This window comes from Toxotes jaculatrix, chromosome 23 (assembly GCF_017976425.1).
Source record: "Toxotes jaculatrix isolate fToxJac2 chromosome 23, fToxJac2.pri, whole genome shotgun sequence".
NCBI lineage: Eukaryota > Metazoa > Chordata > Actinopteri > Toxotidae > Toxotes > Toxotes jaculatrix.
The window spans coordinates 11,912,789-11,928,731 of NC_054416.1; the positions used below are offsets into that span (position 1 = coordinate 11,912,789).

General features: G+C 44.5%; 1 protein-coding gene across 2 annotated transcripts; it reads right to left on the reverse strand.

The window, feature by feature from the left end:
* Window positions 1-2,784: 2,784 nt before the first annotated feature.
* Window positions 2,785-15,941, reverse strand: fxr2 (fragile X mental retardation, autosomal homolog 2). Of its 2 annotated transcripts, none has more exons than XM_041031129.1 (17): window positions 15,236-15,941; window positions 12,245-12,297; window positions 11,156-11,249; window positions 10,454-10,525; window positions 8,876-9,024; window positions 8,558-8,651; window positions 7,682-7,798; window positions 7,372-7,542; window positions 7,206-7,284; window positions 6,946-7,055; window positions 6,293-6,379; window positions 4,444-4,663; window positions 4,137-4,316; window positions 3,735-3,929; window positions 3,493-3,600; window positions 3,285-3,373; window positions 2,785-3,184 (listed from the first exon to the last, which is right to left on the reverse strand). In XM_041031129.1, exons 1-17 carry the CDS (start codon window positions 15,284-15,286, stop codon window positions 3,074-3,076), a joined length of 1,980 nt encoding a protein of 659 aa, XP_040887063.1. In that variant the 5' UTR covers window positions 15,287-15,941; the 3' UTR covers window positions 2,785-3,073. The 2 variants fall into 2 exon arrangements, with proteins under 2 accessions (XP_040887063.1, XP_040887062.1); XM_041031128.1 differs by having other exon boundaries at window positions 6,898-7,055.
* Window positions 15,942-15,943: the final 2 nt, after the last annotated feature.

Sequence of the window (15,943 nt, forward strand, 5' to 3'; positions counted from 1 at the left end):
CAGGGGCCCCCACAAACGCTCACACAGCAACCATGATCCTGTAAACAACCCTGCTGAGTCACTCTACTGTGTAAAGTGCCTGAGATGAGAATAACAAGGTGTAGTGTCCCCTGGTTAAACAGGAGCGTTTAATGGGTCCATTGGAGCAGTTCTGCAGCAGACGTTGCGAGACTGTTGGTGCACAAGGAAAGTGCATCTCTACTAAATACGAAAAATGACAATAATAGCTACATTTCACTGGTGCTTTTATACAAAATTAGGATTGCTTGAAATAGCTTGAGGCACATTTCTGTCGTGACTGTTTTCATCCATTTGTTCTTGTTAAATTGCAAAAAGTCATTTTCTAATAACTTAAATTACTACAAAGGTTTCACTTTTTCATTTATTTTTTAATAGTTTTCTGGTTGTTGTGTCAAGAGATTGGGCGTAAATATTAAAAAAGAAGAAATTATTTTTGAAAAAATGTATACCAAACAATGAAAAGTCCTTTATTGCCATCAGAACATGAGTGAGAAAACCAGAGACAAAATCTGACAGAGTGAGGAGTCGACTGTACAACCAGCATCCACAGACGCTCACAGACACCCGCGCACACACACACTCGCATACACACACACACAGCAGTCAGCAGTCTTTCAACAGGACGTGAGGGGTACAGATACATAAGGGAGTACAGTACTCACACAATGAGGTATAAAGGTAAACACAAACATACCAGTAGGGCTTCGTCCTCCACTCACACACATGCAACTGAACCAAGGTACAAATACTCAAGTGCTCCTTCATTCTCTAAAAACACAACATACAGGTGAGCAGAAATGTATAACAGCAGCATCTGGGTCATCTCGATTCAGCCACACTCCCATTCATCTGTCTCTCAAAACCTTTGGTCATGTGGACGCTTGCTTGTCATGCACAATGTTGCCCTTGTAATTTAATACTTTATGAGACTCAGAAACTTGTGAGCAAAGGAATGGGTCCCTTCCTGACTCATATCCAGCGACAGAAACTTTCTGGGCAGATGAGCGTAGGGGGGTAGGAGAAATGTTTTTTTGTTGTTGATTTTTTTTTTTTTTTAAAGTTTCTCTCTCTTCAAGGTAGAGTTTCTACGTTAGTTGGACATTCAATGTGTACATTAGCAGCAATTCTAGTGAATGAAACAATGGCTTTGTAAGTCAGATTAATAACACCCTTTCCTCATGCACAGGACAGGCACCACCTACTACTCGTTAACTAAATGCCATGCAAGTTAGAAAAATAGACTGCAAACTCACAAGACAGAGAAATCAAAGTTCGTCTCCAGAGAAGAAGTTGATTTCACTTCAATTTTTTATTTCATATTTTCTAAGATGTGGAAATAGCAACAAAAAAAACTTGAGAGCGGTAACCAAGACAACAGTAACAACATGAGCAGAGAGCCACTGAGGTTTTCAAGTCCCTCTCTTACTCCATTTGCCAACCCAAACTGGCAGGTACAAGACAGACACCTTGCTTGCTTAAGGTTTTCCTTTTCAGTCCACTACTTTGTGCCACGCGGGCGACCACTTCAGCTTGCACGCACCTGGGTGTGTATGCCTCGTGTGTGTACCTGTAAGTGTGGGCCTGTGTGTCATGTGTGGCTCTCATGTCATTTGAAGCTGTCCCAATCCCACGGTCCGCAGTCTCCAGGCCCCTCCCCGCCCCCACTAGCAGCACCCGTCCCAGAAAGGTGGTCGCCCTCGTGTGCATCCGGAGCTGTGCGCTGCAGTGGTTTATCAAGACACTAGTGTGGCTGGAAGCTAGCACCGCTGCCCCTCCGACACAGAGAAAGAGGCACGGTATAGTTCTCCTTAAGTCTAAATCTAAGTCTGCCTGTCTGTCTGGTCTCAGCCTGTCCTGTTTGCTAGGCTATGCGGGTGCAACCCTGGACCCTCGAAAGACCTAAAACAGGTGAGAGGAGGAAGTGACGCGTCACCTGGCACCCACCCTCCCCTCAGGCCCGCTGACAAACAGAGATGCCTCACTATCCGACCCGTCCAGGGCTACGTTTCAGTTTGTTACCTCACCCCCACCCCTCCCCAGTTTAGTTTTGTGGTTGCCAAATCTCAACTCTTCACACACACACAAACACACACATACGCGCGCACGCACATACACGCACGCACTGACCCCAACGCTGTCCATTCTACTCGGAATGAGGACAAGCGCCTTGAATTTCGTGTTTGGCACCAGACTTCTTTTTCCTCACATTGGCCAGCCACTCCCTCTCCATCGTTTTCCCTTGTTTTACTCATCACTCCCTCACAGGTTTGTTCTCTCCTTGGAACCAAAAAGAAAAAAAAAAAAAAACAACAAAACAAAACAAAAAAAAACCTGGAAGAACACCACTCTCTCCCTCTTTTCTTCCTCTCGGAAAACAAAAACAAACTTAATGGAAAAACTCAAGTTTTTTTTTTAATTTTTTTTTTTTTTTTTCAAATTCAAGGCACAATGTCTATCAATATTCCAATCTGTCTGTCTCCACTCTCAGGTTCAGTGTGCGAACGTCGCGTCACATAAGCTATTGGACTGTCTGCTCGCCCGCCACTCCCTACAGCTTATATCTCTCTTGTCTGTACTTTAACACTGTTAAGAGACGCGTCTGTTTTGGTTGAGAGAGCGACCGCCAAGTCCAAACCAGTGATAAACAATGAACAAAATGAACAGAACAAAAACAGAACAAAAAAAAGGACACAAATAAAGACAACCGTTTCAAAAACAAAACAAAACAACAAAAAGTCTCGTCCTGTTTCTCGTGTTTCAGTATTTTTAAAAATCAAGTCATATCCACCAGCTCTTTTTTGGCAAGCTAGTTGTTTTTTTTTTTAAATAAGCACTACGTACTGATAGATAGGATAGCATACACCGTTAACGTGTGTTTTTAAGTAGATGCGTTTGTCGTTTTTTTGTACTTTTTCACTCTCATAGTATGAATTCAGGTTTTGTCAGGTACTTTTCACTCATCTGTTTAAGGTTTAAGTTAATGCAAGCAGGGACAGAGTTTGCCATGGAGTCTTGCTCTAGACTTGGGTTCACCAGGCGCAGGGCCATCTCTTTACGAGACCCCGTTGACCAAGGTCAGGGTCTCGCTGGCCGAGGTCACACCTTTGCTGGGGGACCGATTGGAGGGTGTTCGCTCATCCTTCTTGGCGCTGGTCCCGTTCTCCTGTGGGTACAAAAGGTAGGAGAAGGTGAGAATGGGCCAGGAATCTGATTTATGTCAATAAATCTGTGGCTGAGGCCAAAGTGTGTGTTTCTGTCTGTACCTTGGGCTCAGGGACAGCGTGGTTTTCCTTCTGGGGCAGGTTCTGTCTGCTCTGGGAGTCAGCCCGGGATATGTAGTCAGCAACAGTCACTGGAAATATAAAAATCTGTTAGCTGGGGGGGGTTTATTGCACAAAAGTTTATATTGATACAGAATATATTGTTCATTCTGGAGGGGAAAATGTGAATATGTAAAACCCAGTGACTCACCACTTTCACCTGGCTGTCTGTCACGGCTGGCTGAACCTCCCTCTGGGCGGTTGCCACGGTTACGGCGGCGGCGGCTTCGGTTGCGGCGCTGAGGTCGGGCCTCTTCATCTTAAAAGCCAAATGAGAAAACTTGGGTTACTTTCTCTGATAATGTCACAGGTCAGAATTTCTACTTCCACCCACAGGCATTTGGTTTTAATTTCAGAGCTGCACAGTGTACATCACTGCACTGAAGTTCTCACCCAGTCCATTCTCACTGGGGCCGGCCTGGCTGTCCGACTCTGCAGCAGCGTCCATTACGCTGGGTTCCTGGTCATTGCGGCGGCGGCGGGAGCGTCTGCGGCGGTCGCCTCCCATGCCTTCACTGATGTCTGTGTCAGCTAGCTCTCCTTCACCCTCCAGCAGGGAGTATGGGTTACTGTCTGGGTCCCTCAGCACTGGGGATATCACAAAAAATTAGTATTTCAAGTATACTTAACTAAGCTTCTCTCAGTTTTATTTAAATATTATATTACAATTAACACATATACATACTTATTAAAAACACATACTGTCACTATCCCGAGGCCTCCATACTGTACACAGTTCTACAGTATACTCTGAATATTATGACAAGTGCCTTTTTGTAACTTGAAGTTAACTACCTGAGCTGATTGAGTTGGAAGGCTTGGACCCTGCTCCTCCACGGCCTCGTCCTGAGTTGGAGCCTCGGCCCCTGCCGCCCCGTCGGGAGCCTCTCTCCTCTCCGCCTATACCACGGGGCCGCTGGTCTCGCTCAATAACGTCCTCCGACTCAGAAGCATTGGACAGTTCAGAGTTTGTGCCTGCATCAAGCAGAGACAATTCATGTAAAAAGCAATTGTAGATTACATATGACTTTTTAAAGGACAGAATCGTATATTTATTTTAAAGCACACAAACAAAGTAATGTCTCAGCTCCTTCATTCTCACCATATCCAGAGTACTGGCTGTTGGAGGCCCTGCGTCCTCTGCCACGGCCTCCATAGGTGCGAGAGGTGTGGAGCGAGTTGCTGCTCTCATCTGTCAAGTAGCCTTTCTCCCGGTCGACACCTGGGCCCCCAGTTCGACTGGGGGGTGCACGGTAGCCAACTCCGATCTGACGGAGCTGCTCGTCAATCTGGAGACGCTCTAGGCGCAGCTGCTCCACTTCCTACAAGGGAGGGACAGGGAAACAGTATAGACAGTAAGAACTTCAACGTTTCAACAAGATCCCCCACCCTCTCTGCACCCTGCCCTACACCTTGTTGTGCACCTGTTGTCAAACACATATGGTTGGGAAATAGTAGTGCAGATTACTATCTTCTCCAGATTTTAGCTGAAACAGAAGATCCCCGAGCATCTAGCATGACAGATTGACCTGGGCCGTGGTATACAGATCATCTGACCAAGAGCCATTATCAGGTTTAACTACATACAAAGCATGCATGTTACTATTTAAACAAGATGTGTGGGGACGACACTACCACTAAGTGGCAGTAGTGAGTAAAGTTCAGTCTTCTAACTTGAAAAACCCTGAAAAGTCAAGGTTAGGATAAGCAGCTACATGTGTCAGTGCACTACTATCTTTCAGATTCCCATATCTTCTAAACCACTGTGAAATTTAAAATGAGGAATAAACAGAGTTGTTTTGCAATTTCTAGATGACAAAGTAGAAGTGAAATCATCACTGTGAAGATGGAAACGTTCCCCTCACTTTGTCATCTTTTTGGACAGAGAGCCAAAGTGACGGCCACACTGCGTGGTTTAAGATAAGAGTCTGTTCAGTGGTGCAAATATTCTCAGGCCCTTTGATTCACAGGTGCCGAAAATGGATCAGACAGATTAGTCTCAAGTTAAAGGGAAAGTAAGAATGATGAGAGACCACTAAGCTTCAAACCTCCATTAAGCTTCAAACAGGTTAGATTTCTGTTAATTCTCCAACCAGTATCATTTTGCTGGAGATCCCCTGAACCACCACACCATCCATGCTGACAACCAATGTCTTCACCCACAACACTCACAAGTCAAAGCTGCCAGTTTATCTTGTTTGATAAAACTTAGAAGACGTCTTTTTTGAAGAGCTAGTATTATTTTTGGGGAGTGCCACGGTTCCTCATGTTTTAGCTGAGCCATCTTTATAGATGAGGGGGGTGGGCACTTGCTTCTAATGGCAGCTTTGCACTGACAGCAGTTTTTATGGTGTTTCAGTGGTGGGTGATTTGGAGGAGGGGGTCTCACTTCACAAAGTGACAGCTGCCTGCACCACTGACAGCTGAACCTCAGGGGAGGTGTGAGGGAAGTGAGGCAGAGGTGGGGGTGGGGATGGTGGGGGGGAGTCTGACGTTTATTTCTGGAAGCTCAGGGTCCAGATAGCTGGTAATCTAAACTCCAGCCTACCCTTCACCCCATCCCAGAGAGAAGGGGGGCTATTTATAAAAGCACATGAGGTAAGGGCAAAATGAGGCGCTCTCAGCAGCTTTCCTCATGTGGTGCGGGACAGGAGGGAGACAGGTGACCAATGTGAAATAACCCTGCACTTACGCCCATACCCCCCCAACCCTGTGCCGACCCCAAATGTCACATAAAGGAACTGTGCTTCTAAGAAAGACATTTCCTCCAACGAATGTCCAGAACATTCTGAGCAGAGTGTGTATATATATATATATATATATATACATATATATGTATGACAGAAATGCTGTAAACACGCAGCTTTATTTAATCTGAAGTTTTCTGAGTGACAGCAACAGAGAAGAGGCAAGTGCTGCCATCTACTGGCGAATGTGGAGACTCCACTCACCTGGAGATAGGACACATGGTATTCCAGCAGAGCCTGAGCGTTGCTGATGTTCTCTTTGGTTCCCACAAACACGAAGGGAACCATGCCCTGGTAAAACACAAAGATGGGGATACAGAGTTAAGTGCTGGGTTTATTTTTAAGGAAACTGATCATCACTTTAAGTTCTGTACCTCATTGTCTGAGAGATATCACTGGTCAGTTCAGAGCTTATTCAAGGAGAACATTTTCAGTGGTGAATTACAGACCACTGCTGGAAATATTAGTATGAGTAAAAAAGAAAAAATAAATAAATCACATGAAGCACACTCAACAGAAACATACTGCATCAACCCATCAGAGACAGCGCACAGCTAGGTGCCCACACATGCCCAACATAACTGACATATGCTGTGCAGTGGGCTGTGAGTATTGAAAGCAATGAAAACATAAGTGCTAGTGACAAAACAAGAGAGACAAAGCAGCAGAATGGAACAGTGTCAAAGCAGACAGCACATGGGACGTCTACACCCTGCTTTGCTTTGTGGAGAGTGGAGGAAGTGGGGAAGGGAGGGGGGTGGTTAGAGAAACTGTAGGGGACTGGTAGGCCAGCCGAACGGTCCATTCACCTCTTTGCTGCTGGCAGTGTCGTCCCTGCCAGCCCCCTGCCTGCCTACCTCCTCCCGGGGAAGCTTTTTGTCGTTGTCCCCCTCGATCCTGACACGGACCACGCCCGACTTGTCCACAATCTCCTGGATGACTTTGCCGTTCTTGCCGATGACTTTTCCTGTGGAAGAAAGGAGAAAAAAATGGTTAAAGAACGTCTTAATGAGAAAAGTGTAAATGTGTGGTGATAAGGAATATGTTTTGGTGATGAAGCCTGATGTCACCAAAAAAAAAAACGAGCTCCCTCAGGAATGTTATGCTGCTCACTCACCTACAAGGTTCCTGGGTACCTGAAAGTAGTCTTCTTTGAACTCAAGATACTCTCTAGCCTGCTTCACTGCCTCTGGGGTCTGTAAAACAACAACACAAACATTCAAGCATATTGCACAGCCATGCCCAGGACATACAAAAGGACATAAGCTCCTTAAGCACTGTACCTCTCCGTAGATCCTGAATGTGCAGCTTTCCTCCTCCAGCTCAATAGCTGTGACACCAGGCACCTTCCTTGCCTGCTGGATATTGGCACCGTGGGAGCCGATGGCAAGGCCCATCAGGTCCTCCCTGACCCTCACCTCCTCCTGGTAGGCTGACGCTAACTGCTTACTTGTCTGGGAGGGGAAATGCAAACTTGGAGTGAGTGCAACTGTGTTAAGAAAGCCAAACTAACACTTACAAATATTAATGAGGGTTTAAATTAATTGTATTTGACAGGGTATGTGTGCACATGTATCAAGAGAGTCTGTTTACCTCCAAATGTTTGGTGGCTTCTTCGTTGCGGGACATTAGCATAAGCTTGGTACGGATGCTGCGAAAATGCATGTCACTCAGAAGAGTTGCACGCTTTACTGTGGTTTCATTTGTAGACTGTGAAGATTACAAAAAAAAGGGGGTGGGTTAAGTTTCAACTTAAAAATTATTTCTAAACACAATTTCCTGAGATTTTCACACACAGTCTCTAGAGTTTAGTCAGGATGGTGCGAAACAAAAGTAATATCCTGTGAGACAGCCCTTCTCTTCAGACCTCTCATCAACAAGGTGCCTCCACCACTCAATCATGGTCTGAATGCCACAGTCTGACTACTGCTGCTCACCAGACTCATTTCTTCACGGCCACAGTTTACCACCTTCTAACGGCTACTTCCAATATGATAATGCTCCATATCTCAAAGCAAAAGTCGTCTCAAACTGGCTTCATGGACATGACAATGGCTTCAGTGAACTTCAGTGGCCTCTTCAGTCAACAGATCTGAATCCAGGAGATGGGCTGCATCAATGTGCAGCTGACAAATCGGCAGATATGATATAATCATGTCTGTGTGGAGCAGATTCATTTTGTGGAATCAGTGCCATGAAGAACTGAGGCTGGTTTGAGAGCAAAGGGAGGCCCTACTAAATGTGAGTTAATGTATGTAGCATGATCTAGATTGAAATCTCCAGATTGAAATCTCCAGACCCAGTGATATTACCCAGAGAGTCCCTGACATGCAGTTCATTTTAAGCTTTCAGATTTTTATGAGTTACTACAGCTAGTTTGTTTTGTTTCCTCATCTCTGGCTATCTAATAAGGCCGTAAATCTAATCGTGAAGTGAGATCCAGCTCAAGTGTGTATTCAAAATACTAACCAGCACAATGAGTTCGTGTGTTTGGGCACTGTAGAAGATGCAGTTGGCTCCGATAGCTTTCCTGAAGTCTTTGTGAATGTTGTCATTTGCACAGCTGTCGATAAGAAAACAATCCACAGGAGAGTCAGCCTCGTTATTCATCTGGCAGCAGTGGGCCATTATAACATCGCTGCTCACTGAGAGAACTTAACATTCAAAGAAATGTGTCTAGACATGTTAAAAAATCATCCATTCACATACCCAAGAACCACAATTCAAATTTTCTGTGCCAATTAGAAGTATGTACAGTACGTGACCCGACAATGCAAAGACACTCACATGTCCCTCAGGTCTTCTGGGACAGGGATGGGGACTTTGTGGAAGGAGTTCCGAGAGGAAGGACTGTTGGGGTTGAGGGGCCTGATGCGCTCTGATGTGACAATCTCATTGTATGTGGCGTCGCATGCTGCGTATTCAATCACGTAGAACTGAAAACAATACAAGAGATACCAATTTTTAATAATATAGGCAGAAATACCAGACACGAGGCAGCCTGACAGCTCAGATAACCAATGTGAATGGAATAAAAACACCATCATGCCAAGACATACACAGAGCAGAACTGCTAATTGATGTTATTTTTCACTGTTGAAAGAAAGAATTTACAGCAAAAATGCATTTAATCATTAGCTTTATTCATTTACCTAAAAAAGCTACAAACACTCCAGTTTTTTTCTGTTTCAGAGCAAATGTAGGGTGAAACAAAGAGGGCGTACCAGAGTGAGATACAGAGAAAGATGGAAAAATGTCGACAAAGAATAAGTGGAACCACGAAAAGGCAGTGAGATGAACACTGCACACTCCATGCTCTGAGGACAGTATTAAAGCCATCAGTCAAAGCTCGACATTCCTGCAGGCTCTTATCAGACTGCTCCAAATAACAGCACTACACCAGCAGCAACTCCCTTGGCACAGTAGCAGCGCAAAGCTGTCCTTTCCATATCCCACTGACCCACTATTCAACCTGCAGCTCGTGCTGGTGACTACCGCTTCAGATTATCAGAAAATCTGAAAAACACCTCCAAAAAAAAAAAAAACAGCCAGATGTGGCTGTTACACGGAGTGTGGTGCAAATCCATTTTGACACAAGTCAGTGTGACAAAGAAGAACAGGGTGTATAGGAAATGTAATTTAAAGGTACAATGTCAGACTACATCAGGACATACCGACTCTTTGAGATCATTACCCAGCAGTACTTATCTTACTACAGGCCTGTATTCACTCTACACACACAGCATACTGCAGTACTCAGAGCTCAATAAACAGTTACTGGCAATACAACAGAACGCTGGGGCAAAGTGACAGATAATTGCTTAGCCTCTATTGCTGATTATTAAATACTGAGACACAGAGGAAGCTAGCCACGCTGGGTTTCATCACTGACACAAGGTATCAGCTTAATAATTTCCAATAATAATAATAATAATAATACACAATAATATGAATCCTTTTCAATGCTTCAATGAATTCGCTCTGTGCACTAAAACTCAGGAACTAACAATTCTCTCAGAGCACCACAGCATCCAAAGGCATTGTGAAGACAGGATTAAAAAAAAAATTAACACTGAGTGGTTTAAAATGTATTTTCAAGCATGATAAGACAACAAAACAGCATTGTGTCGTTCTGTTGTGTGACTGTGGTGCTTGAAGTAATGGAGACATGCAGAGATGGAAAGAGGATTTGAAATCACCATAAAGGCAAAACACATCTCCACAGAAGAGAGAGTTCTGCTTTAGTACATATCAATGAAGAAATAATCTGTGAATAAAGCTTCTGAGTTTCTTTTTTCGATCTTTCACTCATTCTTTAACTACTTTTTTAAAGATAATGTTCCTTGGGTCCTTGCAACCACTTACCTCTCCCTTCATCATTCTGACTCGTGCCAGCCACCAGCCACATGGCTCCTGTTCGTTGGCCCTGGAGTAAACCTGTAAAGAGACACGCAGTGAATGGCAGTCAGAGACGAAAAGCGACAGCTATTACACTCGTTAATGGTGCTTCGATCAGTTTGTAGTGGAAAGCACGATGCAGCGACAGTGAACATGGCCTTGGCTGCATATTCAGCAAACAAATGGCAGCCCTCTGCTGTGACATGAATGGAATCCTATGAATTCGCTGTCTAGTAATTAGTAAAGCAGACAGGATACATAGTGTGCAACTGTCTTGTGCTACGTGATATGGAGACAATGTGTAATATGTGAGGTAAACTTGTTGAACATGACAATATGAGATGTTGCAAATCAAAAACTAGAGTGCACAGCCGGTGTAGACTGACTGTACAGAATGCAAACAAGATGCCCAAAAGCACATAATCAAATAAAGATTTAAAACAACTTTTAAACCATCATGTGCCACAAGAAATACTTTAAAAAGACATAAATACAGATAGTTTAATTTTAGATTTTTTGATAATTTAGAGGCCTCATGGATGTCCAGGAAACGAGTTAAAAGTCAGTACCAGCCAATAATGATCTGTCTGATAAAGGCCTTGAGATATGAGTTAGTGAAAACTCAGGTGTATGGGCTGGGACTGAGAGACACAAAGCAGCACGCCTCACCTCCACCTCCTCTCCTTCACCAATTTCCTTGTGGTAGTCGGCTGGAGGAGGCAACCGTACGTCACTGAAGGGCAACTGTCTCTCTGGCTGCCAGCTATGGCGAGACACAAACATTTGTTAGCTTATCGACAGTCACAGGTATAAAAACTGCATTCAGTAACAGTTCAAGCAGTCTGGATTCAAGCTCTTTGTCTCTCGTGTCATATTAGGTAAGCAATGGTATGGGTGTATCACCCACTTACAGCTGTACAGCACATTAACAGACATAATGATAATAAAAATGGCTCATTAAGTTTAATGAGGAAGTTCAAGGAACTGTGTCTGAACAGTGAGTGACTATGTTCATTGTATGATGTCCTTTTACATTACAGAAAAACTTGAAAATAGGTCAACAGAGCACAATAAAGTTCAGGATAAATGACTTTCAAAGGTGAAAGTAATTTAACCTTTGTGATGTGTCTGGAGGATTATTACTCTGGACACATCACAGAGTGAAAACTGGCTAATTCCTTTGTTCATTCAGTACTGAAAGCTAATAAAGCCGTTCAAACTTGGATCTTAGATTCAAAAACTTCCTCATTATAGACCAAAAAAGGTGTTCCATTCATTCACTATGTTATAGAACCAGCTACTCCAACACCTCCATGTGCTCAGAGAAAGTAAATGGAGAAGGACAGGGAAGAAACCATCCCCAAAACGACACAGGCCACCATACTGCCACTCCTCCCACCCTGCATACCTTGGGTCACTATTTTTAGGAGCACCCTAATCTACGCTCTGAGCCAAGTAGATAGAGAGGGACCAGAGGAACGGGTGGTGGGGCTAGGAGTATAGCAAAGCATGCTATCAGGATGGCAGGGGCAGGAGGGGTCAGAGCAGGAGGTAAAAAAACTGTTAGAGACGTGTATGGACAGCTGCGTGCCAGGCACAGGTGCTGAAGAGGACAATTTTGAATGCCTGGTTAAAGCACCAGCCTGGAACAGTCATCGCAACTCTCAATTACAACACTTCAAGCCTCAGTTCCCTATGTGAGGAATATTTATCATCAAGCAGACATACAGACAATGCTAACGGAGAGAGCAGACTTACTTATTTTCAAATACAATTGTGAGTGAGTCTTCATGGACATCTTTGATGTAACCCTAAAAGAAAAGCAGAGAAAGAGAAAGGATTTTATTTCCATGAACGAACAAGACAGAGAGACAGTGACGAGGGGTGGAGCTGTGAGCATTTGATTTTGCATGTCAACAACACAGACAGCTGGCTTGTAAGCCATGCTAGACCAATACTGCGACTGTTGCTGAAAAAGAGCATCTAGAGCTTTTTGGAAGCCAAGACATTACATCGCTGACACAATTCTCTGGCTGTGAATTCTGTGCTGGATAAAGTGACGAGGAACACTGACTCCTCCTGACAGCACAGACAGCCTGGAAATCTCTCTCACACACACACACTTCCACTCACTCATACACAAACAGAATGAAAATGCATGAGCTTTCTCTTTGTGTGTGAATTGGAAGACAATAATATTAAACAAGGCATGTTCTTGAGGGCACATGTGTGGGGAAGGCGGGCACTCAAACTCAGCCTTGCTTATATGGACAGATTATGTGACAGCCCAGATCACTTAAGTGTGCTACTTGTCCATCATTACCATCCACAAATCTGTCACAGCGTGCCATAAACTTGGACCAACACCCCCAGCGCTCAGAAATGACAAGACGGAAGGAAAGTGGTGGGTGTGGCGTGACTCTCTGTGTGACACTACCATGTATGGAACAGAGAGGTCGGGCAGTAGCTTCAATTGCAAACATGCTTGGGGGTCAGGAGTGGGGGTGGCGATTCACCTGCTGCGAAGGTGCTGTCTTGGCACTGGAAGAGTTGGCTAGGGTTTCAGCCTGGATCAGGGGCCATGTGTGTGTAGACACACAGATTTTTACACCCTTTAAGCAGTCCATTCTCACTACAGCTCTGATTACCAATCACGGCTGCCTGCTTTTCTGACAAGGTCCTTGTTAATGGTACCTACACACATGGTTTCTGTCTGCTGCTCACTTTGCCATTGTCCCGGTGACACCAGAGCTGGCAAACTTCTGGAAAAGAACTGACAACAGGTCTGACTGAAAAAAAGTGCTCATCTTCCAATTTCCAGAGGTCACGTTAGGAGACAGCTGCATGTGCATGTTACGTTGGGCTAAGCACTGCTTCCACCAAGTAGCACGAGGTCAAAGGGCAGGCAAGCCCTCTTTCTAGCATGACATAACTAGTAAAGAGGAGGGGGGAAGAGAGGGGCCACAGGCACCTTTACAATGATGTCGCTTCATCCTCAGGCCAGAAGCCACATGCAGGTCCACGTGGTGACCAAAACCTTTTGGACCAGAGGAGCCAGGTTTGCAAGCTTCCTCTCTTGTGAAAATGGATATTTTGTGCATCTTTTCCACCGAAGTAGCCAGTGTGATTTGGTGCCATCTCAATGGCCTACTTTCAACAAAATATAAATAAAAATATAAAAAAGAAAGAGTTCGTGAATATAAGATGTCCTCTGATATCCTCATTTAGTCTACTATCAGCTTGCCTGCTATGTGCTTGCTGCTACAAAAAGGGCAGACCTTAAACAGGAAAAAGTGCCACTTTCCTGACAGGTACCGTATTGCCTTGACAGGTTCATAAATATGATCCTGATTCATAATTAAAAAGAAAAAACTAACAGACTCAATGTGACACCAAGATGAATGAGATGCATTTAAAAAGCAAAATCCTTTTACCTTGTGTGTCAATCACAACAGTAAAAAAGAAGACAGTAAAGCTTTTGCCCCACTTTGTCCCACCAAGGACAACATATCTACTGGAATATGACATTTAAAATGTCACTAACACAGTTAAGTGTCCATTTCATCCACAAAATGAGAGCTGTGAGATAATGGCCGTAATAGAGATGGGTGGAAAGTGTTCATTCATGCCAGAGCTGAACTGTCACCCTGTAAAACAGAACGACAGGTGAAGCAGCATGAGGAGAGTAAATATAGGCTCATCCCTAAACCACCATGTGGTCGGCTGACCAGCTGAACACTCAAATACAGGACAGAGAAGAGGAGCACATGGAGAAAACAATGTAGTTAAACTAAGAGAAATTAAAATCTGAGATATCACAAAGACTTAAGACTAGAAATCGGGGAGAGGATGAACAAAATAATTTGCCTATCCCCAACCATCATGGTTTCGCCTCGAGTTGGGGGTATCTCCATCAGTGTTCTTGTTAAAATCCCCTGAAATCCAAAATTATGTCATAACCTACAATCTCCACCAAGACCCAAATATGTATGTCTGACTGAATGAAATCACTTTTATTTAAGCTCTTTTAACAAGATGAATGTGTATATGAATGAACGAGAATACAAGTTGAAGTCACCATGCTGCCATCTTAATGTGATGTTTGAAAACAGCAAACAGGCTGTGACACAGCAACAACAATGACTTCCAGTCATGTGCCTAGATATGAAAGTGTACTTTCCTTTGAAAATAAGACAGAATTGAAACAGAAACTGGCACCCCAGTCCTTCCTTGTTAGAGCAAGAAACATGTTCAGTGTAGCTAGGACGTGGGTTGGGCTACAAAACAAATATGATGTATGTGAGTTTAGATGTAGCATCACATCATACTTGTGCGTAGAAACTGCACAACAGCTGTCTGATTAGCTGCTCGCTTCTGTTTTAAATGCTTTCATCCCCACATTTCAAGACAAATCAGTGTTATTAGTAACATTGCATGCCATTTCAAAATTATGGGAATCTGTTTCCAATGGTATAGCCTGCAATCATATTGACATTAACTAAAAATGACCAAATATAGGCCATACTAGGTGATGACAAGTGTACTTAGCTTAACTGCTAGCTGGAGCTAGCTACCCACCCCACAATGGCCAACGCAAAACCATCCCTGTTTGTCTGGACTGGACCTAAGCTAACACTAGCCTAGTAATGATAAGCGAGGGCTGGGCTCAGAAGAGCGAAACCTAACAGTTTTTCTTGAAACAAAACTTTTAACTGCGACTACTAAAAACTGCGACTGTAACCAGGTTACCTTGTAGAAGGCCCCATTTGAGCCGCGAACTTCCACGGCCAGTCCGTCCATACTTGTCGTTAGATCCCCACGGCTGTGCTTGTCTGTAGCCGTTATGACTCCCTGCGAGTCCGGTAACGTTACCACCCCCAGCTTCGCCGGCCCGTCGCCGCTATCCGGCCGCTTGTGGATTTCCAGTGTTTCGGGTGGAGGGAGAGGGGCAGAGGTGAAGGGGTTGGGGAGATGGGTGTGATGGTGTCAACTAATGCAACGCAGACGCTCTTCTCTCCAGCAGCAGCCAGTTAGGAAGCTCCGTTGTCTGTTTTTGTCTGAATGTGAGATCTGGTGCTCGCCAAGTGAAAGGCACCACCACGAGCACTGATGAGGTCTCGACGTGCGCGACGAGGAAAAGCGAGCTAATGATGCTACGGCAGGAGGATGCTAGCTAATGGATAATTAGCTGGGAGGCTAGCTATCAACACCTTGATCCCCTCAGTTTTCTGGGATGCTAGCTGGCTAGCATTTGATAGCCTGGCTGCGTTTGATGTTTGTGCGTGTGGCGCAGTCGTTGCGTTGAATAATTTCACAGAAGTCGTCACCGGGGGTCGTTTCTTCAGTCTGTGGTGCAATTTTCAGCGGCGTTTCTTTCCCAAAAAGCGTTTGAGATGCACTACCGCCCGGCGACTCCTTACTCCAACTACCCGTCCCCTCAACACACGCCGATAGAGT